General features: G+C 43.6%; 2 protein-coding genes across 10 annotated transcripts in view; one reads left to right on the forward strand and one right to left on the reverse strand.

Annotated features, from left to right (window-relative positions):
• Positions 1–12,210: 12,210 nt before the first annotated feature.
• Positions 12,211–13,014, reverse strand: CLDN5 (claudin 5). Its single transcript, XM_030460430.1, has one exon. It carries the CDS (start codon positions 12,940–12,942, stop codon positions 12,292–12,294), a length of 651 nt encoding a protein of 216 aa, XP_030316290.1. The 5' UTR covers positions 12,943–13,014; the 3' UTR covers positions 12,211–12,291.
• A 9,369-nt stretch (positions 13,015–22,383) lies between these two features.
• The window catches only part of LOC103536568 (septin-2), a 35,360-nt gene continuing 32,923 nt past the window's right edge, over positions 22,384–24,820 (forward strand). The window contains exon 1 of one of the 9 annotated variants that reach the window (XM_030460456.1): positions 22,384–22,495. The gene's annotated coding sequence lies outside the window, so the exon portion shown is untranslated. Of the gene's footprint in view, positions 22,496–22,598; positions 22,622–22,763; positions 22,921–22,951; positions 23,032–23,201; positions 23,332–23,599; positions 23,622–24,820 lie in introns of those variants that run through there. The other 8 variants (XM_030460462.1, XM_030460458.1, XM_030460459.1 and 5 more) reach the window with 8 other exon arrangements.

Raw genomic sequence — 24,820 nt, forward strand, 5'->3', positions numbered from 1 at the left:
GGTTTTCCATTCACTGCTGTAGTGTGATAAATTTTATTTGCCCTCAAGGCCATATCTGCGGGATTGCTACCCTTGCACTTCTGACTTGCTGCCTAGTACTGAATCATGTATCTGAGCAATATATTAACATCTTAATAATGAGAGATGAAGATAAAGAGTTATATAGTGATTTGATATCACAAAGAAGCATTTAGCTGAGTTGCTGCTGCATGCTGTTTTCAGTGAGCTGGAGGCTCAGAAGACATACTTAGATCAGAATTAAAATCAAGCTCTCCATAGAGAGCTTCCATACAGGCATTTATGGGCAAGCATCTTGAACAAAACTAAGGTAAAATGTATACACAAACCATATGCCAACACAGTTCCTTCCAGTTCTGGATCTGGGTTTGTGTTAAGAGATTTGGGTTTTTTTAATTCCCCAATTCAACAACATTTCTCTTAAGTCTTGGCTGCTTGTTTAAGAACTGTAGATGATTTCTCTGCATATTCCTTGATGTTAATTAGGTTACCTGTGTTAGAGAAGTATGTGATACTTTCCAGGTATTAATATTTAATTAATGTACTTAATGTTCCCTTACAAAAAAGAGGTGTTTTAACTGGATAAAGCACTGAGAGTCACCTGTTCTCATTGATAGAGCTTGTCTGTTTCTTCAGTCCCTGTGGTGTTGGTGTCTTTTTCCACTGTTTAGCTCAGTGGAATTTACTTTCATTTAATCATTCATTTACAGCATGTCAGTGGAAAATCGGAGGCACCTGCCATTGAATTGGAAAGAATTCACAGGGACATTCAGCTCTTGGTATGTTTTTATTTGCTGAAACAAGTCACTAAGGGGCTCTCAAAATAAGTATGCCACTAATAATCTCCTGTCTGATCTGGAAGTTTAGCTGGATCAGTAGCGTGTCAGGAATGGGCATGTGAACTGGTATTTTCTTCAAACACTGTTGTGGTCACTGTAGTAACTCAGGACTCAGGTAACAGAACTGTAGCATTGTGTGTTCTTATGGCTGCCTCATGGCAGCTGCTTGCTGTTAGCAATCTGCCTGAATATTTGTAGTTGTAGCTCATTTTAAGGTATTGGTCCTAAACATCTCTGTGTTACGTTGCAAGTGGCAAAACCAGAAGGAAGAAATGACTTTTGGCTTCAAATAAGTTAGTTTTCAAACAGATACAGACTAGAGTAAATGGAGGTGGAGAGAGGGGCACAACTACCTTCTCTGGCTTGGGAAAATCTCCTTTTAGGTGAGTGAGATTCTTATAATAAAGCATTTAAGGAGAGTGGAAAATAACTAGGACTCTACATGCAAAGAAGGAAAATTCTTGCTCTAGAAATTTCTGTAGAAGACTTGGTCTGTATTTTTCAAACACTGCCTAAATAGGTCTAATCAGTACTGAGCAGTTTTAGTATAAAGAGGTAGTGGTTTATCTTACAATGTTTTCCTACTTTATGGACATTTTCAGTTATTCTAATTTGAAGGATGATGGTGAAAAACCATTGGTGCTTTTAAGATGTCATTTTGTATATGCTGTTATCAGGAACAGGCCACAGCACTAGAGCTGGGGTAGCTCTAAATAGATAGTAAAAAAATCTTCCTTTAAAAGGTTTGTGGTTCTTGATCTTTGGAAGGATGTGTGGTTTAGGCCCACAAAACAGATTTTGTGAAAAGCAGTATGCACTGGGGTTGAATATCCTCTGAGGCCTGAGATGACCTTGGAACCCTGCTACATTCCTCTCCTCAGACAAATGAACCTACCTCAGTTTTCTTTCCCCATTGTACAGGGTAGCAACCATCTCTAAAGAAACGAATATTATAAAATTTTAACCTGAGACTGCTGTGTTTCCCACTGGAAAGTCTATTTTATCTGGCAGTGGCCTTGTTACATTATCTGTAAGCTGTTAAAAAAAAAAAAAAAAAAAAAAGCTCTCCAGACAGTTTTCTTCTTGCTTTTTCCAGTGGTAATTGTTCAGTTCAAAGAAACTCAAAAGAGCATTTGTCTGCTTCTAGCTAATCACCCTGTGTGGGACTGACTTCATCATAGGAGGTTTTATTTGCACGAGCTCAAATTTGAAACACTGTTGTCCTACAGTCTCTCAATGCCAGCCTGCTCTCCAGGTTGTTCAGGGTGTTCTGCAAATTTTAGAGCACCTGGAAAAATACATAAATGATTGGAAACAAGATCTCAACAGTTGCAGAATTTGTGCTCTAATATAATTCTTGGGCTCTAGGTGAGAACTGTGGTGTTTAACGGTGTGCAATTTGGTCTGTGCCATACTCTGCTGCCTCAGAATAATTTCCTCTTAAACAGCTCTGGAGGTTGTTAGTGCATTTGTACTGTCCATGTTTGACTACCTCAATTAGGTATTGATTGCTTACTAGGTTAAATCAATATCCAGCTTTAATATAATCTCTAATTGAGCTTTTGGGTAGCTGTTTAATGATAGACCAGTTCAGCACTTACTACTAATTCTGATATTTTGTTTAGGAAGTGTAAAACTTTAAAGGGAGTACAGTAATTTCTAGCTTTCTCTTTTCTCAACTTTTTCTCTGTTGCCAAAATCTTTATGGCTGAAAAGATTTTCTACTTTTAAAGATACAATCCAGTAGGTTTTTTATTTATACTTGTTGTCAGTAAAATCCATTACTCCTTAGGGCTAATGGCACTCCGAGTCTGTGCTATCAGTACTGCACCATTTCTGGAATATGTAAAAGTTACATTTTGAAAAATTAAGCACAATCATTTAAAGACCTGTATGCACGTAGTGGACTGGTGGAATTTCACAGACAAGTCTGTTCTAGGAAGGGAAATGTCCACTTAAAACAGTTGGAAGAAGAGAAAGGTCAAATCATTCTGCAGTTTCTCCTCTGCCTCTTCTCCTCGTGAGATTTTTCTACCTACGTGTTATCTGTTTCTAATGTTAAGCTAAACTGCCTCCCTTTATTCCTACTAGAGGTCTGATTCTCTCTTGTGTTTAGGTTTCTTTATCTTGTTATTTGGCTGTAGTTTGTTCACACCCACAAAGAAAGCATTTGCTCATGCTTGGCTGTTGGTATATGATTACCTGCTTTGCAAATCCAGCGTGTGCTGCTTCATGAACATGAAGAAGGGGAAGAGTATTGTTGTTTCAGCTGGTTCCGTGTGCAATGTTGCCATGTAAGTAGATTAGCTGATATCAGTGTTAAGGTTGGAGTAGTTAGAACAATAACTTAATGAACATATCCTCTACATGAGACTTTTCCTCAGTAAAACTACTTAATTCTGACTCAGGCTTGCTGGCTCCTATTGCAGAATATCCTCTCAGCAAACTGAGCCCAGCACACTCTGTCGAAGGGAAACTTTCCAACTGTTGCACACAAAACTGAGAAAGGGGACCTGAAAAGGACTGAAAATGACAGGGTGAAGTACAAAAATAGAAAATAAAGAACTAACAGGAAAAGAGAGACTGAGCAACAATAGAGGGTGAGCAGCAAATCCGGTTTGCCTTTCTAGCTCAGGAAGGTGTCTTGGAATCTGTATTTTAGGGCACCCACTGGGTGGTCACCAGACCTCTTTTGAGTGTGTGAAATGAAATGGAAAACAATAGCTCAGCAGCAATTGCTTTTTTCCTCTGATGAGGTGTTCCTTGAATTGCCAGCACGACTCCTGCTTGATTTAGCAGTGAATACAGCCAGGCATTTCCTGAAACGACAGCACTACATGGTGCTATTAGAAATGCTAAGTGAAAGGTTCTGCTGTGAATAATGAAGGAAAGGGAATAGGATCTGGGAGTGTGTTCCACTAAACTGTCTCTGCAACAAAAGGGGGAATGAAATGTGGCACAGCTGCACAGGGTCCATCTATCCAGTGTGAAAATCCTCATCTCTTTGCACAAATGGGTAACAGGAGCTGAGATCTTTCTGGAAGAGATATGGGTTTTTTTTTTCTGGAAAGGTTAAAGACTCATGCCAGCATTGTTTATTTTCATAGCTTGTTTTTTGGGGGGGGGTTCTGTTTTGGTTTGGTTTTGGTTGTTTGTGGGTTTGTTTTTTTCTTTCTTTGTATTATCTAATAAATTCAACCCTATTCTTCTTCATGAAGACTTTTGGCCAATAAACATAGATATTGTTTGTGTTGTTGGCTAACGTCCCATTCAGACTAGTCTCCACATATCTGTCTTTGCTTACTCATCTGTTCCAGTATCTCCAAATAACCAATAAATGTTTCCTTTTTAGAAAGGGTATCTTGTCTCAGCCTTTCAAAGATAGCAATGCAGTACATGGCTCCAAGAGTACTGCATTGACTTGGCAGAAAGTACCTAAGAATCACTCCTCCTCCTCCTCCCTGATTACAGCCCTTAGGAAAAAAAATGTGATGACCCCTCATTTTTTTGTTGTTCAGCACATTTTTGTGGTATTTTATTTCATTAAGCCTCAAACTGTTTTTATTTCCTCCTTGCCTCACCTACTCCCTTCAGCAGGGTGGATGTTAAAGAGTGCCTGATTCAAATGGATAGGGAGACCCAAAGGACATTGCTGTGACAGATCAATTAGTTATTAGGTGAACAGTATCATGTCTCATCAAATGCAATCTGTATTTAGTAACTTGTGCTGTTCTTTATTGTGTCCAACCACTCATATTAGTTCTATTTTATTTATTTATTAATTTATCTATTCTATTCTATTTCACAAAAAACCTGTACATCAGTCTTAGAGCCCTCTAGCTGTCCAGGACACTCACTACCATATGTGTACAGGTGTGTATGATACTTTCTAGTCTATTTGTCAAAAAAAAACCTAAAAAACCCCACTTCCCTCTTTTACTTTCAACTTGGAGAATTGTGGTCTTTCTGAACCGGGTTCATTTTAGTCCTAGATTTTTAAGTTAATGGAGCATTTGTTTTTTCTTCAGCCCTGGATAAGTTCATTTCCATTTCCAAACTCTCCTTTCTTTTAACCACTTGTTGGTGTACAATGTCTGTGTTTTCCAGACGTTTCCTGACACCCCAGGGAAAGGTTTCACTCCATTTGGTGCCTACAGCAAGGCTCTATCCTATCCCTCCTTTGCTCATTTTAAAGCACTTAGTAACTATGTCTTTCCTTTTCATTCATCTGAGTTAAGACCCTTCTGTTGGATTCAGACTCACTTGCAAGGTCAAAAAGTGAGGTTTCACAGCAGTAGAAAAGCTCCTGTGTCCTGTCTGCCTGTGTCACTGCATGGAGCAGTCAGATGGTGGTTAGACAAAGAAATCCATTGCTTATTTTTCTGCTGGGTTTGTTCTCAGCTACTTTGCTCTCCTTACCCAGTCTGCTCCTCATACCATGGGTTCTGCTGCAGGGGAGGGGACTGAACCAAATGGGTGCTCTTGACTGATCTCTAAAATAACCTGTGCTGAGATACCTGATCTGCACACATTTGAGATGCCCATCTCCATCCTTTCCTTACAGGAGGGACAAAATGCAGTACCAGCTCAGGACAGGTTTGGTTAAGGAGAAGGATTGCAGTTTGCCTTTTTCCTCATAATACAAATTCCTGTGCAGCAACAGATACTAAAACTGAAAATGTCAGTTTCTTACTGTGACATGGCTCAGACTGTAGAAACTGTCTTACAGTTTACCTCCCCCTCCCACCCTGCCTTTGCTGTGGACTTATTTTCTACACACCAGTGGAGCTCAATATTAGCATTGCAATGTTGCAAAGGGCCAGTTCTGCAAGGCTATGAATGCACATTACAGACAGCAAGCAAGTAAAATCTGAAATCTTGCCAGAGAAGCAGGAGACAGAGGGATTGTTCTTCCTCCAGTGATGATCAGCCTTTAGGACAGATGGCAGTAACTGCCTCAGAGGGTGAAATGATCCCATACAGCCATCCAGGTATGAAGTCAGGACTGCTGTACTGAACTGAAAGTCCAACTTATAAAGAATGTAATCAGCTCTGGAGGAATCTGGGCAGGATGCCATGGGTAGTACCTTTCCTTTTAGGAGGGACACTACAGTGATGATATGGATGTCTTGAATAGTTGTGATCATTAATAACCCCAACTAGACAAGAGGTCTTCTTTCCATTTATCCAACCAACAGCATTTTACCCCTACACTCTCAGTATGATATTGGCTGCTGGGAAAATCCAATACCTATTGTTGCAGAGCAAGCATTTTAATGTTTGCCTTTGTTTGGTTTCTTGCTACATGATCTTTTCTCTAAAAAGACACTCAATTCATATTGTTACAGTAGATTAGGATTATATTTAAAATCATATTTGTATAGCTGAATAGGTATTCTTGCACCTTTTGAACAAAGGTGTAAATGTCATTTACACCATTTTGAACAAAGAAACTCCTGTGGTACCTGCTGCATATAATAGCTGCAGAAATTAAGACGTTTCTAAAATTGCCAGGTAATGGGGCACGTTTCAGATGTTTTCAACTGGATAAGACAATAAAATCAGGAGAAAATGAGAGAATTAAAAAATAATTTGAGGGTCCAAGAACATAATGAAAATTCAGAATAGATGTGAAATTTTTAAAACTTCAGTCTTGCTTGAAAATATTTTTAAATGTCAACAGTATAATAACAAAAATAAAGCAGATGTAAACAGTGAAATGTATTATGTTGGTTGGATCTTGGCAGTCACCTCCAATGAAATAATAGCAGGAAATTGTAGAGAAAAAAAATGGAGAAATCATTCTGCAGTCATTGGGTGTTCATGTGAGTCTTCTGTGTTGAGATAACACTTGGGTTTATTTGTATTATAGAATGAAAGATTGCTGTTATAATTGGAAACTGTTAAAGGTTTTGTAGCTCAGGCTAAAGGTTATCAAGGCTGCTGCAGCAGATATCCTAATTCTAACAAAAGATATACAGTAAGGACAGAACATTATAACTGGAAGAGTAATCTAAAAATATACATAGAGCAAGAATCCTGCCGTGCTAGGCACTTGCTAGAGCTGATAAGAATTGTGATTGTTGTTTTTCTCCCAGACCTTCAAATATGTGAAGCTGTATTGAAACTGAATAATACCACATTGAGATTTCACATATGCCTTTGTCAAGTGCCTATTTTTTGTTCCCAGATGATTTCTTGTGCCCAATCCTAAATTCATATAAGGTTTACGCTATGGAAGTGTTCTGATTATGAGTAGTGTTAATGAGTTGCATGTGAGTGCAACAGAGAGGAATCAGTTTAGGCCAGAGTGTGCTTGAGAGCAGGAATAGAGCCCTACATACAGTTTGCTTAAGAGTGGCTGGGGTATGGGTGGAATCAAGCATGATGAGAAGGTTGGCATAAGCCTCAGGCAGATGCCTTCAACATAGCACATGTACTTCCATGTTAAGTCCTACTGCTCACTAGCTTTCCTTGACACATTTTTGGGTTGAAACTACATGGTGAGGTTTGGAAGGAGGAGGAAGCTCAGTGTTGTAAACAAAATCCCAAAATGCCACAAAAGACTTAAATTGATTCATGGCAGAATGTCTTAATCTGTGCTTAAGAAAAAGAAAAGGTGAAGCAAGGCTTGTGTATCCAAGCAACTGTAAAGCCTTCACTGTTGCCATGAGAAGTTTTATCAGTGATGCAGTGGTAAAAATTGTCCTTTTCTTATAAATGAAAGTTGTGGTAGGAAGAAAAAGGGGTTTTCCAGATAGAGAGGTTGTTCCTGCAGAGAATCTGCAAGGAGCAGTCTGGAGTAGTCACACACACACGCACACACACGCACATGTCTGGTCAAAATAAGAATGGTTTATCCTATCACAATCAGTCTAGCAAAAAAGGGAACTCAGTAAAATAAATGCAATATTTGACCTGAAAACAGAATTCACCTGCTATATCCTGACTAATCTAATCTAATAGAGCAGACTTACAATATGAAATCCTCAAATACGTCTGTTTAATTAATTATTTTATTTAGTATACAAAACAAAAGAAAGGATGCATTCTAGGTATAATCTGGTGCTGAATACTGCCTTAATTTATTGCTGAATATATACATGATTTTGGCACTTAAATGTGGTCTATGGCTTTGGACAGGCAGGATTCTCATTTGGCATTACATATGTATGGATCAGTCTTAGTTTGAGGAAAGTAGGTTTAAGAGACTATTTACCTGCATTTGTGGTTTAATAGATGGCCAAAAAAAAAAAAAGAAAAAAAAAAAAGGAATAATTTCTTAGCTTTAATGTTTGATCAGGGATTAGATATCTAAATAAAAATTTAGAGTTACACTAGTTTCTCACTCCAAGAGTAAAATGTTTCAGTGTGTTCCAAAGATCAGATGCTCAACAAATAGCTTTTTGCAGGAAAAGGAAATATTTCCTTAAACATCCTGCAGCAAACGTGACTGATTGAGCTTCCTTTTCCCTCTGCCTGGTGCATTTCCCTTCTTTGCACAGACAGGATCTAACCAGATTTTCAGGCTATGAACTGCAGGTTACTTTCAAATTCATAACTATGAAATGGTTCGTTTAGCAGGACAAAGGCCAAGCCGGCAGACACCCTTTTTCCAGCTCAGCATGTGCATAGCAATGGGAGGGTGGCAAGGAGCTTTTGTTAATCTCAATCGAGCTGGCAAGAATGCTGCAAAATGAAGTCTTTGAAGATATGTTTTCTCCATTTTTAAAGCAGCGGTTTGTTCAGAAACCTTGAAAAACTTGCAGAGAAAAACCAACAAACATATCTCCAAAATACTGAATGACCTCCCTGGCACTCATGTAACAGTCAAACTTCCCCCACAAGCAATTAGCCTCCACAGTTTCCTTTAACAGCCACTTTTTTTCACAGGTTCTGTTCAGATGAATCTGTGAAAATGCTTTTCCCCCAGCTTGAATGCACTTCTTAAAAAACTGGGTGGCAGAAAGAATTAGGGTATCAGGTCAGGTTGGTGCTGATCCAAGCTGCAGTGGGATTTTTTCCTTTGAGCTGAAACGTGTAGGAATCGAAAGCTTAAAGACCTTCATGCTTAGAGCAGTTCTCAAAACAGTTGAGACTCACAGTCCACTTCCTAATGTGCTCACATCACAAGACCAACTGCTGCTGCTTGCTCTTTTGTTCGAGGCTCCAGCAGAGAGCTGAGATGCTGACTGCTCTGCCATGGAAGTCCCTGCTCCCCCAGAGGTGACCCAGCTCTCCCCCCAAAGGTAGCTCAGGTAGAAGTTGCCCTTTGGGCACCCGTGTCACACCAAACCTTCTAGAGCCCAAACAATTCAGTGCCTTCTACAAAAAACAGTAGCCCTGTTCAAGGATTGGTTTAGATGTTTTTATTTTTATGTGAAACTATAAATACAAAATAAAAATAGTAAACAGGTGCTATAGATTTCTTTTTATGGGAACGAGGTTCAGGCTTGATCCTGAACCTTTCCAAGTCTTAATATTCAGGACCAAGTCCTGGAAAACAAAACATAGCAAAAACCAATGTAGACTTTTACCCTGACATCAGTAAGAGCATTCTCTCAGGTTATTTTTTAAAGCACAGCAACAAGTAAGTGTACTGAAGGATGAGATAAAATATAAAAATATTTTTTTTAATGAGCCTCACTTCCTGCCAGTATTGTTGGGTGCTGCCCCACTGACCTCAGCGAAATCTTGTTGCATCAGCAGCATTTTATGGTTTTGGTAAGATGATGCTGTTTTTACCAGTACATACACAGTTAGAACTGGCTTCTTTGGAGAGGTCTTTTTGTGTAATTGTTTCAGATTTTGGTTACAAGTGGATCCAGCCCTGCCAATGACACAAAGCTACACACCAAGAAGTTTGTTTTGTTAAAAAAATTTCCCTCCCAAGGTGTGGGTTTCCCTCCCTCTCCCTAAGACATCGATTTTTATTTGATTTTAAATGCTACTGGTGCACTGCCTGGAAAGCTTTCATCTTTTGGTCAGACCCCAAATCCTGCAGCACTTCTGAAGGCTCTATAGTAAGGGTACATGCAGGCATTTCTGTTGGTGGGAGTTGTTTTTTAGTTCTTTGATTTGAGAGAAAAGTGAGTGAGGTCGAGGATTTTTGCTGATATTGGTTGACTCATTTGCTAGACACAAGAGGGCTGGGTGAGAGTAGTTTGTCTATGAGTTGGGTGACAAATATATTGGAGATAATGATTTAAAATCAAAATAAAGTAACCATGGAACAAATAAAGGCACCAAACCACATAAGAAGCCAACTTTGGTAGATTTCTTGCAAAATATATGCATTTAAATACATTTTCAGTTTACAAGGTTACATTGTTTTAAAAAAAAATAAGTTGCAATGATGAAATACAGAATATTTCATTCTTGTACCAAAACTACATATCACATAACATCAATATTATAGCTTTTATTTATATGGAGACAGTATAAAAGCTGCACCTCTTCAGAAAACAAAACTAGTTCTAGACCTTGCTCTGCTTTTGTATTGTCTGATGGGCTCAAACCTTGCAATTTATGAGTTTAAAATGAAAGCAGTTACCTTTAAAAGAGTAACTCGTGCTCAATATTCAACATTAGTAATTGCAGGGGCAGAACATTAGCCTCTCATCCAGGACTGTGGATATTTATACCACCAGGGTTCTAAGTTTACTAAGCAAGGCAAGAGCACAATTGATGTCAATCTGTCACAAACCCACAGTTGTGATTAATCCCTAAGTCTCAGTGTTATTAGAAACTTGTCAGAGTTAATGCTCAGGTTAGTTTTGTGCATTGTATTGCTATGTGAGGGACCCACAAGGTGGGAGCATTGCTCCTTGAGGAATACAAACACCACATTTCCTCACTAACTCTTGGCAGATATCTCCTTATGGCAATACAGATGCAGCCATAGTCAGCAGCAGAATTCTGTGTTGATTTAGAAGTAATTTGCATGGAGGACTAGTACGCCACCCCTCAACCCCTCCTCTAAAAAAGGTTGGTCTCTGCAGTGTAAAATGGACAGGTTTATGCTAATATTCCAGACTGTGGTGATATTTAGCAGGTGTTAAGCTCAGAAAAGAGTTCTGCTGCCCAGAGCATCTTCCTTCCAGTCTCCCGTGTTACCAGGGCAGTGTGGAGGAGCTGAGAGCTGTGAGAGCCATGACTTCACATCCCCTGATTAACTTGCACAAAGTCTTAGTCAACCTATTTGCTAAAATTCTTCTAGCAACTTCTTTGCCTGATTTGATAAATGAAGGAAAGCACATGTTTACAAAATTATGGTGAGGAGCCAACCAAGGGCACGTCCAACTGAATACACAACTCAAAATTGGCAGCAAGCAGATCTCTGCAAGAAGGCCATGAAAGCCATACCCCAGCCACCCATATCTGGGGCACTTTTTTATGTTTCCAGTCTCCTGTAGTGCAGATGAGAGGATGCAGAGGGATGCCCCACTGGAGCCAGGACATTCAAAGATCTCATAGGTCTCTGAATCTAATTTGATAATTCTGGCAATGAGTTCATATTCAAGTAAAAATAGAAGATGATGAAGGAGAAGGGATGAAGAACCTCACGGGGCAGCCTAGTATATCTGGTTTGTACTCCACTGAACGACAGTAACTACCTGAAATCTCTTTGAAAGGGCTCAGAGACACACAGTCCAATGCACTCCTCTGAAGGACTGAAAGAACTGAGGAAAACCAAATACCCTTCTTCAAACAGTTACTTGCCTACGAGATTAAGGACCAAGGTTAATGTCATGCTTTAGACAGAATCCCAAGTTTAGTTGCCCGAATAAAAGAACATAAAAACCCCAAACAACCCAAACCAGTGAAAGTCCCATCAGGAAGAGCCAGATGCAGGTTTTTCAGGAGAGACAACGAAGAAAGGAGGCTTCTTCTCGGCGACAGTGCATACCCGCCGGCCCGGTCTCATCGGCCAGGCGATGCCCCGAGAGGCACCAGCAGGACGCTGGGGAGGTGAAGTGCTCCCAAATCCCTCACGGTAACGCCGGGAAGGGCCGGGAGCTGCGGCGGGAGCCGGGCGGGCAGGCGGTAGAGCACGGATGGGGCATCCCGGCAGACACCCCCTCAGCTCGCCCGGGCTCCTCGGTGCTTTCAGCCGCCCTGGGCCGGGGAGACGTAGGCTCGGCTGCGCTGTGGGGCCGGGGAGGGCACTGCCGAGCTCGCCCCGGCACCGCGGACGGGGCGCTTCAGTACCGGGTCCCCGGCAGCACCGATCGCGGCGCTGCCCGTAGCGGAGCGGCGAGACCCGCGGGGAGCCGGGCTGGCGGGCGCTGCCCTGCCTAGGGCTGCCGCTCGACGGGGGTCCCCGTTAACAGAAGACTCTAGGCAGGGGAGCGCTGGAGCTGCCCGCAGACGCTCCCCGCTCGCAGCCGTCTGTCCGTGTCCCCGCAGGGCCGGGGGAGCGGGGCAGCCCCGCTCAGACGTAGTTCTTCTTGTCGTACTCGCCGTTGGAGGTGGTCCGCCGCGGCGCCGAGTACTTGACGGGGAAGGAGGTCTCGTCGCGCTGTGAGCAGGAGCAGCAGCAGATGAGGCAGCCCCCGAAGAGCAGCAGGGCCGTGGCCGCCCAGCCGATGTAGAGCGCTGCCCCCATCTCCCGCTTCTGTGAGGGCGGCACGGTGGGGTCGTAGAAGTCGCTTATGACGATGTTGGCGAACCAGCAGAGCGGGACGAGGACCAGGACCCCGCAGAGGATGTAGATGGCCCCGCCGGCGATCACGATGCGGGATTTCATCTTGCCGGGCCGGATGCAGTTGGTGCACTGCGCGCCCACCACGGTCACCATCAGAGCCACCAGCCCCAGCAGAGCCACGATGACGGTGAGCGCCCGGCCCGCCTGCACCTCGGGCGGCAGCGCCAGGATGGAGTCGTACACTTTGCACTGCATCTGCCCCGTGCTCTGCACCACGCAGTTCATCCACAGCCCTTCCCAGATGGTCTGCGCCACCACGATGTTCACGTCGATGAAGGCCGACACCTGCCACATGGGCAGCCCGCAGGCCAAGATCACCCCCACCCAGCCCAGGATGCCCAGTCCCAGACCCAGAATCTCCAGCGCCGCCGAAGTCATTGCGCCACCCCCACAGTCTCCGTAGACAGGCGCGGCCGGTCTCTAACACTCACCCCGGGCGGCTGCCGAGCCGGCTCTGGGAACCGCCGCCGCCGGGCAGCGCTATATGAGGAGCCGCGGGGCGCCCTCCCTCCCACCGCCGCCCGCCCGCCCTCCCGGCCTGGCCCTGCCCTTTCCGCGGAGTGGGGCTCCCACGGCCGCTGGTGGGCGGCAGCACCGCCAGCCCCCGGAGGGCCCGGGCCGGGGGTGCGGGGGTCTCCGAGCTGTTCGTCACCAGCTGCCGCGGGGCTCCGGGGAAGCGTCCCTGTTCACCCCGGCATCCAGCTCCGGGAGGAGCTCGCAGAGACTCCTTAGCGCTCCCGGGAATACGTGGGGCTGTAGGAATCTCCTCACGGATTTCGGACGCTCAGAATTCTTCGTTTTAGTGCCGATATCTGTGTATTTCCTATTTACTGATAAGGACCACAGCCAGACCTTCAGAGAGGTCTTGCCAATCCCGGCCCCCCAGCAACGCGGACGTACTGATTATTGGAGCCTAATTGATAATTTCCCAAAAGACAGCACACTGACTGACCTTCACATCTGTCTCTTGCACCTTGTGACAGCTAAAAGTGCAAGCAACCACTACCAAAAACCTTAGAAACTACCCTGAAATTGGAAGAGCTTTGAATATGGGATCTGCACATCACCTATCAATACTAATAGGCATTTTCTTAATTTTAAAATTTTTGTTAGAAAGAGCAAGTGTGATTAACTTACACCAAGCATGAAATTCTGCTCGTTTTGATACTGGAACCAAGAGAAAGGCATTCTATTTAAGTACATCTTCACAAAGATTTCCAGCCTCTCTTTACTGTTCTAATTGCTCAAGTACATTTTGAATGTTTATGGTGTGTCAGGCAGTTAAGTGTCTGTATCAGAAAAGAAGTGTATTTGCAAGAATTATCAGGACATGCAGGCATTGTGGTTGCTACAGTTTCTTCACGAACCACTGATGTCTTGGATTGTTCTTGCAAAGAAATCTTTGGTTGAAACCCTGCCGGCCAGCAGCAGCTTGCAGCCCCTGCAGGGGGACAGATGCAGGGGGTGTTAATGGTGAGAGAGCTGCTGTTTGAGCTGCAGTAGAAAGAGAACAGACCTCACCAGCAGCCCCACGGCACTCACAAGGAGCTGCAGTCCAGCAGCTTTCCACTGGGTGCCTTGAGAAATGCTTGGTTTGATTTAAGCCAGGATTGGTTTGGTTTATATTAAATAAGTTTAATTGTTTTAGACAGAATTGAGAGCTATATTCTCACTTACTTTTGAACTAGTTTGGCTAAGTTTGGTTTTAGTGAGCCTGAAGTATCCTTCTAGTGTGGCAGAGATCACAAGAATTGAAAATAACACATTTCCTGCCCCCTGCAAGTAGTGTTCTCTGTTGTACAGAAATTTACAGCATGTTTTATGACATGCAGAAATTTGTGATGGAAATACCAAGATTGGTAGGAATGCAGGATGAACGGGAAAGTCCACGTTTGAAGCAGGAGCAGTAGCAGGAATGATAAACAGAGGCAAAAGGAATCACATGCTTTGACAGCTGAGGACATGACTGAGCAATGCCCTGCTTGCATCTTGACAGCAGCACTGATGACTCTTCTGCAGAAGACCCTGAGCACCGGTCACAGGAGGATGGCAACATGTTTGCAGACGTGGCCTTTCACTTCTTTTTTTATCATCCAGAAGACAAAAATTAGCCACCAGACACCCACAGAAGTTGCAGAAGATCAGCAACTTGTGGATCATTGTGGTGTGAACATATGACTGCAGCCTCCCATTGATTATCTCTGCCTGAGGAGCTGTAAACAATTCTGGTATGGAAAATGTCTTCTTAACAGAGTCTGCTTGGTAAACTGAGTTAAGAGGAGTTATCTCATATTCCAGCTGGATATGATATACAGACAGTTTACTTCAATTATTTGAAACTGTAAATTCCAGTGTGCATGTCCAGGAGGAATGTGTGACTGGGGTGTGCAGTCTGTCAAACTGAGGCTGCTTACAATCACTCAGAAGAGTCCCTGGTGCCAGGGAGAAGAGAATGTGCAAAAGAGGCAGCCACAGAGGCAGAGATATCTCAGAGGTGAACAGGAAGAAACCCAGAACACAGTCTGAAACTGAATAACATCTGTATTTATGATGATAATAATGATTATATAGAAAAGAGCACAGAAGAACAATTAAAAAAGAGGGGAGAAATGCCAGTTATCTTAGTCTGTAAGCACAGGAAAGCCCCACCCTTGCCACTTGCTTGGGAGCACGGAACTCTGAATTTCCTCCGATAAATGTCCTGTGTGTGCTCCTGTGCCAGCAGGGAGGGGGGCACTAAGCAGCTGTCCAGGGCTTGGGGCTGAGAAAGGAAACCAGGGTATGGCTTGTGTTACCTCCACAACCCTTGCCCCACCTTCCCTTGCTACCTGTTACTGGGCAACTGATTCCTACAAATCACTTAAACCAAAACAATAATTCCTCTGGGGAAATACATGCTTAATAACCACAGGGGAAACCAGCCTTTCTGTTTTGAGGCATTTCCATTCCTGGTATTTCACCTTTGTCTGTTTGCTTCTTTTCATTAGCACAGATATTAGCTTTTATCCTGGCTACTGGCAGCAGCCTCACTTTTTAATTACTCTGTTCCCTGATCCTGAAAGTGAGCACTTGTTGTGCAGACTGCCCTTAATGAGTGCAATGGTGCAAGGTGCTCACTGGTCTGCTTACTGGACTTGCTGGTAACTTGACTGACACACCTACTGGGATCCTGAGGTCCCTATCAGCTTCAGCACATTGTGGCTTCTGATGGTGTTAATGTCATAATATTGGTAATTAATTTAAACTTACCAAAATTAAAAGGTTCTAGTTTCCTAAAAAGAAAACATAAACCAGCATGATGTTGTCCTTGGGATGTTAAGTAAAGAAATCACTATTTAGAAAATAAATCCCTGCTGGTAAAGTCTGGATTCCTTTCAGTTCAAAGGCTTGATCCTCCTGCAGCAAAGTAACTCATTAACAAATGACTTGTTGGCATTCAATCTATTACTGACCCAGCTATGTATTTAGTGAATTATTCTAGGGGGGATGCATGGGGGGCCTTTGCAGGCTGTGAAAATGAGAGGAAGTGGTATTCAAGCTGAGAACAATTGCACAGAAGCCATAGTATAGCAAGAGGGGCTTTGGGATTAGAGGTGACTGTGTTTTCACTCTTTTTCTGACATGATCAGGACAAGTACCAGGCACAGAGTTACCAGGAGGGCTGCTAAGGGGGATCCAGGCTCTTCTGAGCGTTGCTTGTTCTGCTGTATGAACCCTGTACCATGGCACAGGGGAACTGCTGTGCCCAGTCCTCCAGCCCCAAAGCAGACTGAGCAAATGTTTAGATAGATTTGCCTTTTGGGACCTGCAATTCAGTCTGCAGTGCCTGCTTGGTTTGTAACTTGTGGTGTGTCCCTTACCTATGTGCTTCTGCTCCATCGCCTCCCCCAAATATGAAGCATCTGGAAGATATAGAAGAAAATGACATTTGGTATCAGGCTTATGCAAAACCGGGCATTAGTTGCATGATTAAGACAAAGCACAAGTCAAAAGATGAATTAAAAGTCCAGTGATCTGAAGGCAGCTTGCCATAACATTTAGATCAGACATAAGCAAAGGTGAAGAGTCAGGAATCCTACTAGATATGGATGTTGTGCTATATTTTATCTTCTTATTAGTGCTGTTAAAAAGGCAAGAAGATTTATAAATACAGAGGTGTTAGGCAGGGACTCTACTTAGAAAACCTGACCTTTATCAGATTACTTCTTGATTAATTATCCTTTAAAATGCAACTTGTTTTTCCCAAGACAGGAGATTTAAATGGAGCTTGAGGGTACACACCATCTTCCACAGTAAGATGGTCCCCATATCTTCAGACTGGTGTGACACACTGGGAAACTGGCACATAGCAGTGAGTCCCTGTCAAATGAGCAGCTCATTACAAAATGCAAGTGCACAATTTCACCATAGGCCTGATCTTGAGATCATTTCTTTTTGGAAATAATCTGAAGTGGTTAATGTGAAATTGTCACTTCCTCTCTTAGTTCATCTTTTGAATAAAGAGAAGCAATAATTTAAATGCCACACAGGAATTTTGCAAGGACCAGTAATGCTCTATGACTGATACTAAGTATGTGGGATCCAACACCTTTTTTTAGTACAAGTGTTGCTGCTGCCCTTCAGGATTAAGAAACAGATGCCCACACTACTCTTCCCCCTCACTGATGATGTGACAAAAACTCATGAAAAAGAATAGAAAAAACCAGATAAATGTAGGTAGAAAAACAGTGAAAGAGGATTTTAATCTGCTTCCAGCCTTCATATGTTTGTTGCTCTCTATCATTTCCAAACAAAGCTCCCCTAGCCCTTCATCAGTCTGTGCACTTTTTGCTCACCCTCTGCCTTGCCTTTTCCTCATGAACATCCCACCGGCATTGCCAGGCAGTCAGGAGCAGGGGGCCTTGGCTGGCCTACACATGGTGTGAATACTCAGTGTTATGAGCTTTTCCTCACATAATGAGGGAATTTGTTTTGTTAAACCATCACTAGAACAGAGTTCCACATTTCCCTGCTTGAATTTCTCTACACAAAACCCTCTGGTGTGAAACTTCCCCTTGGTTGGAATTGATCTTCATGTCTCTGTGTCTTATTAAAGCTCCCTCCTGACAGGGATATTTCCAGTCACTGCTGTCAGGACCAGCTGCTGGTGGTCTGCTGTGCACCTAAGTCTTCAGCAGTTCATTTTCTGAGTGTGGCTTTTGGGAGGACACTGTGGTGTCACTGGACAGATATAACCCGATGTTAAAAGCAATTCAGGGCAGTTAATAGGGTGAATGCTGACCCTATCCTAAAGCTTAGAATGTCCTCTTTGTAGATGAGAATCTAGACAGCCTGATCACCCCACTCACTGAGACACTACACTGAATATACACTTAGCACTTCAAATACTTCTCTTTAATGCTTTGGACAGCTCTTGAAAATGTATTAAAGCTTGGAGAGGCAGAGAGGGGAACACTATAGGAAATATACATTGTTTTGTGCCTACAGGCCAGTCTATGTCATGTTTCCTATCAGGAGAACTGTAGTGTAATTTTGTCCTTTTCCAAAGTTAGCCTCCTTCCACAGATTGTGGTGTACCAGGATCCTGGTAGATTTCTTTCCCATGTAATTGTTGGGAAATTACAAAGAGCGTCAGCAAGGACAAATGCCATTGTTTTAAATATACATTGCAGATGTTCAAAGTAATTAATAAAGACATGACTATGAAGTTACTGAAAACTGTTCAGGACTAGTGATAGTAAACATGCTACATTTCTCCGTTGTCCCAGGAAATTTGTGTTCCTGAGAACAAGTGAGAGGTTTGGACACCTCATCTTACTAGAAGAAAGACTAATTCTCAGCAGTTCTGGCCTTATTCTGAATTAGATAACATCTGAGGCAAGCCCTGTCTTTGGGAATAGCTTGCATCTGTTTTGTCAATCCTGACCCCTTCTTAAAAGTGAAAGGGTCGCTCTTATTTGTAAAAAGATGCAGAATCTCTCTGACACCAGAGAAAGTTTTTAGGTTCTTCTTATTGCTGCTTTGTTGCCATAGTTATCATCCTGAAAAGGTGGGCTCTTGCGTGCAAAAGGAACACTTTTATTCCCCTGAGACTCCTGCAATTCCAACACAACCTGAATTTCCTGTAGTACGTCACTATAAACTCGTTTATCTTTTTCCAGTGAGGGAAAATATTTATTGCAGATTTCTAATGACTTACTGAATAACTTGTGAAGTAGCTTGTGTCAGTAAATCCTGGTGCATCCATGGACACTGTCTTACTGTTTGCTTATGACCAGAGCTCCAGTGGACCTGACATTTCTGATTCCTGATGCAGCATGGTTGCAGAAACCCAGAAATTGAGGTGTTAGAATGGTTCACCCCATTAGTGATTCTGTAGCTAAAACACTACACAGAAGAGTATTTTGATCAAATCACCAGTTTAACAACTACTAACAGAGAATGGAAAGTTTGCCCTTATATTTCTAATATCACACCCAAATACTAAAAAATATGCTGGGAAATATCTACATTTTTGTATCTGATATTCACACTATAAATGTTCAAAGTCCTTTTTTCTCTGGTAATCCTTTAAGAGTATTTCACCCACAGTGAGCAGATCTTACATGTTTATTTCTAAAAGTTTTGCTCCTGGAGCCATGTACTGTAATTTAGCAAAATATACACAAATATTCTGGATCAAACACAAACTTCAGTCTAATGGATATAAAAAGGGCTCATGCATATGCTTTAGAATAAGTAGTTTAATCAGGACCTGAGTAATTCCATCTCCAGGGAAGACTGGGAGAGTTAAAGATGCTTGGTGTCTTACAGTAGTGGGTCAGTATCTCCCTGAATTGCCATTACAGCAATCACTCATAATTTTAGGCTCAAATTCCAAATACTTACTATGTGTTGAATAGAAACTATTGAAAAAAATCAGTTTAAAAGGAATCTCATAATTAAAAGGAGACAAGTTTTATTTTGTCTCAGCAGCATATCTTCTTGTTTTAATGCAAGAGAAACAATGCCAAGAAACAGGGGGTTGTTTCATCTACCAAAACTCAATTTAGTTTTCAAGTAACAGGTGATATTTTCTTATAGCCAGCATTATACCATATTCTGTGTTAAGGAGCAGGATAAAAAACACATAATGTGTTTTGCTGAATGGATGAGGTATTTCTAACTTGTAAAGACGTGACTCCACACAGAGTTAAGATTTGAATTCAAGGAAGGACTCTAATTGTGCTTTTGAGAATGTAAACCTAGATGTATCAGGAACTTTTATAAAAGGCATCTGAGTTTCCAAGGGAAGAATAAAACAAAATTCTTTCAGAAATAATAATTATGGGAATGGGTGATTCACAGGCTGTTGTTGACTGCACTAACATTTCTATAGTATTTAGCCATTTAAGAGGAATAGTGTTCTTCACACAATGATTTCGTCTGCACTTCTGGTAATACCAGTTTGAGAAATACCAAACTTGCAGCATGTCTTCCATGGCCATGCATTCCCTGTAGGTTTCTGCAATGTAGCATTTCTGTTACATGCACCAAATAGCTCATGCTCTGCTGCCCAGGGGCACTGTGCACTGCAAGTTTCATAACAAGTCTTATAACAAGTTTCAAAAGCAGCAAAAGGACATTTTCACCAAGTGCGTAACACACGGTGAAACTCGTTGCCACAGGATGCTCCTAATACCAGAAGTTATGATGGGTTCAAAAAGCAAGGAGAAAAATTCATGGAAGAGAAAGCTTTAAAGATAAAATTTCTGGCTCAGGAAGCTGCTGAGCTCCAGCTTGCCGGAAGCTGGGAGGATATACAGACACAGAGCAGCTTTTATCTTTTCCTCAGCATCTGCTGCTGAGCACTGCAGAGGTAGGGCACTACAGCTGACCCTTGCTCTTACCCAAAGTGCCCTTCCTTATGTTTCTTTCTGGCATAATGCAACAGTTTGGGGAGAACTGTGACTTCCCTGAACATTTTGTGTGACAGCTGGGCAGCCACCTGATTCATCCATGACTCGGGGAAATCATGCCTCAGAAATGAGGCATTTGTAGTTTCTGGAGAATGTTTCACTCGTTGCACTAAAAGGACTAACAGGCATGGGAACACACAAACTTCCATTAGACTCTGCTAGATGCAAATCTATAGCCTGGAGTTGTCTATATTAATCTCTTATAGTTTCTTCAAGTCCTAAATAGTTGTTTTAACAGTTTATCTGTGTGAAATATTGTGTGCGTGTATCACAGCGTTGTTCCTTTGGGGACAGTACAAAACACCTATAGGGATATCCTTGGGATAATTTTAATGAAGACCTTAATTTCCAAAGAAGAGTGAAATATCATCTTTAAACTCCTCCAAGAAAGTAGTATAGAGGAGTACTTTGTGTTATAGCATTACACTTTGTCCTAGGAAACGGAACTCGGTTGCGCTTTGGTTGGCTTTTATCTTGTTCTTACTCAGATCACATCAATGCTTGGTTGATAATAGGAGCACAATGTGAGTTAGCAAATAATGCCAGTCTGCCTTCAGCAGCATTTGTTCCACTTCCACATTTTCCTGTTGTGAGCTGCAACTGTGTTTGCTTAGTGGATGGAAATGCAGACACAATACAAATGTGCTGCTTGGTATTCAAAATTTTAAGTCAAAGGATTTGCTGCTAGATCACACATACAAACTGCCTGCTGCAAAATGTTGATTGATTTAGTAGGAACTTTCCTGAAGCCTTGCAGCTGGAAGGTTGGAAACAGCCTTCCTTGAACTTCTGCTGTTACTCTGTTTTAATCTTGTAAGCACTGTGTTGTTTGAGCTATGTCACACTGGGCAGGAGAAAGTGGTCTGCAGGGATAGTTTACACTCTAGGTTTTACCTGTTGTGCCCTGAGACCTCAGAGAACTTGCCATCAAGAATGCTGCTCACGCCTTCGGTGATGGCACTAACCAAGGCAAAATCTTGCTCACTTAACCAGAGAGAATGCTGTGATAAAAGAAAAGATAGCAGTAGTGCAGGTAAAATTAGTATATTGTTTTTTTCACATTTTTGGGGAGAGAAATTTGCTTCAGGTATACAAGCTGCTAAACCAAACAGGTTTATATTACATATTTCATTTCAAACAGCACAAAGTTTAAGCTAGATTTGCCCCCATTTGTCACACCTTCCATACCAAAAGCTTTTCCACTGTGAGGTATATTGCTAAAACCTGCTGTAGGTGAGGGTAGTCTGAAAGCTCAGCAGTATCTCTGTAGAAAACAAGAATCAAAATGTTTGAGAAGGGGATGTTTAAAGCAGAACACGTCTCGACTGAGGCTTCGAGGAGACCTCATCACTCTCTACAACTCCCTGAAAGGAGGTTGGAGCCAGGGGGGGGGTTGGGCTCTTTTCCCAGGCAACTCCCAGCAAGACAAGAGGGCAGGGTCTCAAGTTGTGCCAGGGGAGGTTTAGGTTGGAGATTAGAAAGAATTTCTTTATGGAGAGGGTGATCAGACATTGGAATGGGCTGCCCAGGGAAGTAGTGGATTCTCCATCCCTGGAGATACTTAAAAAGAGTCTGGATGTGGCACTCAGTGCCATGGGCTGGGAACTGCAGCAGTAGTGGATCAAGGGTTGGACTTGGTGATCTCTGAGGTCCCTTCCAACCCAGCCGATTCTATGATTCTATGCTCCAGGCTTGTTGCTAGCAGAGGGATGCTCAGGTGTGCTGCTGCGGGTGGGCTCGGGGTAATAACATACATTTGAATAATTTCTAAGTCGTTACCCCCGCAGCACAGGCTGTCTTGTGGTGTAGTCACAGCCCAGTGGCCTCCGAGGGAGGTGGCTCCATCAGCGCCTTTTTCCCGCCTCTTGTTCCCCCCGCTGCCAGCGGTGTCAGGAGGACAAGCTCCATATTTTGGAGCGGGACACTCAGCAGGAGGAAACCAGTCCCGGGGTGTGGGTGTGCAGAACTCCCGGGTAGGTCGGCAGCCTGCAGTGCTGTGGCACCGCTCCCTCCCGAGGGAACGAGGGGCCGGCGAGTGCAGCGGGGTTACCGCGAGGGAGGTGATCGCGGCACCGCTCGCCCCACCGCGCCACGTTACGGTCAGTAACCCGTCTGCAGCCCAGCCCGGCCCAGCAGGAAAGCTGAACCCTTCTCGGTCCCGGCGGCGGCCCCGTGCTGGGTCCGGGCCTGTGGCCACAGCTCCGGGCCAGCGGGGACTGGAGGTCGCCATGGCAACGCCCCGTCGCGCGGCACGGGCCGGCGGCCCTCTCTGCCACTCAGGCAAGAAGGAGGGCGTGGCGGCGCTCTATCCTTCCTCTCGCTCGTCCTGGAACCGCGCCTCATCGCTATCCTGGGAAGCGTCCCGGACCATAGAGTCGTGCGGAGGGGAGGCAGGTAGGCAGGCAGGCGCTGGGCCGCGGTGGCGTGTGGGATACGGGAGGGCTCCGGGCGGGGAGGCAGAGGATCGCGGCCTGGCAGTGAGGGGAGCGTCGGGGCGGCTGTAGCTCAGGTAAGCTCCGGGCCGCGACCTCCAGCGGGAAGGCGGGAGGGCAGGCGGCAGAGTAGGCGAACGCCTCCGCTCCACTGCCGGTGGCCTGGCCCGACCCTCCGTTCAGCAGGGGGGGGTGGTACGGGTTCGGCCCCGGCCCGGTCCTGGAGCTGACCCGCGGCAGCCTGCGCTCTCTGCACAGGCACAGGGCCCTCGCTCCGGCCTCGCTCTTCCCTTCTCTGCCCGGGGCGGGGGTTTTAAAGCTGAGGTATGAGGAGGCAAGGAGGGTGTCGGGGCAGAACCACCGAACCCCCGCAGCAGGTCCGTGGTACCCTACGTTAATTGGGTTTTGAAGCAAAGGGGACGGGAGATGCGGACACGGCCTGTGTGCTGCTGGGGCCTGCCCGGCATCGCGTAGCCGGGGATGGGACAGGAAGCGCTGTCTCCATGGGGCATTCCTGGGATGGTTTCAGCATTGCAACACTCAGCGCGGCCACTGCTGGGAACGGAGATGCTGCGGGAACGGCGATGCCCAGCCCTGCACAGGGCCTCCCACACCTGAGTTAGCAGCAGGCCCTTTGCAGTTGGTTTAATTGTTTGTTTTCTTTAAGGTCTGAGTTATTTTTCACATCCCAGTTAGAGTCTTGGTGATGTAATGGGACTTGAAAGTGATTAAAAAAATAATTTATCGCTTATGTGCACAATTATAGTTAAGTTCTGTGGGTGTGAGGCGCTGCTGCTTGGTTTTGATGAGTAATTATGGCTCATATGCTTAGTTTTTTAAATTGGAAAAAGCTCCTGCCTTTAACATTTACAGGTCTGGTTTACAGTGTTATTTTCTGTTATGGTAACTCTGGGTAAATGCTGTAAAAGTTTGCTTGAGTAGGATGCACTGAGGATGCACTAAACACTCATTAATATGAATGGTACCTTCTTTGTGCTTAAGTGGCTGTGTTAATTGAAATAACAGTAAAAGTAGTCTAGAGTAATATGTTAATATTGAAATGGAACTTTAAAATATTTAGGATTACAGCTCAAGAGTCATGCATTGCTTTTTCTAGACCATTTCCTTCTAAGAGAACAGTGCTCATACATTATTCCTCTCTCTTACTTGCTTACTCCTTGTCTCCCCTTGTAGTGCATGTGTGTGTTTTCAAGCCACAGGAGTGTAGCGGGGCTTTTAGAGACCCAGGAAGGTGATGAACAGCAGTGTGTTCCCAATGCTGTCTGTACTACATGTGTGGTTCAAATACCTTATAAAAAAAAATCTGTAACACTTATGAATGCTGAATACAAATTTGGGGACAAACCAGTGGCATGCCCTTTGCTTGGTCTCCCTGCAGGAGCTATAGCTGGGTTGTTTTTTGGTTGTTGCATTTGCTGTTTAATTCTGTATTTGGTGGAAGTGATACAGTAATTTTTCCAAAGAAGAGCAATGCAGAAATGTCTTCAGTGAATGTGTAGAAGAGGATTCCTGCAGCTGGTGAAATCTGTTTCTAGTAAGGAAAATGAAATCACCTGGGATTGTTGATACAGATTGACCTTGTCCCCGAGAACTTCTGGGAGGGGGTTTCCAGTCAGAGGTGAGGGTGCTGTGAACAAAGCATGATTCATACAACTTTCATAGTGTAATCTTAAAAAAACAAATAACAAAAAAAACGAAACCAAAATTAACTGCTCTGTATTTGAATACCCCTTTATCCCCTTTGGAATACACTGTGGGAAGTTTTATTTTCACTTTTTAAAACATTTTTAGATAAAATATTGATTTATGTGCCTCAGTACATGACTGACATTTCTTTTGGGGTTT

This window comes from Calypte anna, chromosome 15 (assembly GCF_003957555.1).
Source record: "Calypte anna isolate BGI_N300 chromosome 15, bCalAnn1_v1.p, whole genome shotgun sequence".
Taxonomy (NCBI): Eukaryota; Metazoa; Chordata; class Aves; order Apodiformes; family Trochilidae; genus Calypte; species Calypte anna.

Bases quoted from the DNA above. Each gene is read 5' to 3' on its own strand.
- CLDN5 (XM_030460430.1), bottom strand. From the start codon at position 12,942: ATGACTTCGGCGGCGCTGGAGATTCTGGGTCTGGGACTGGGCATCCTG.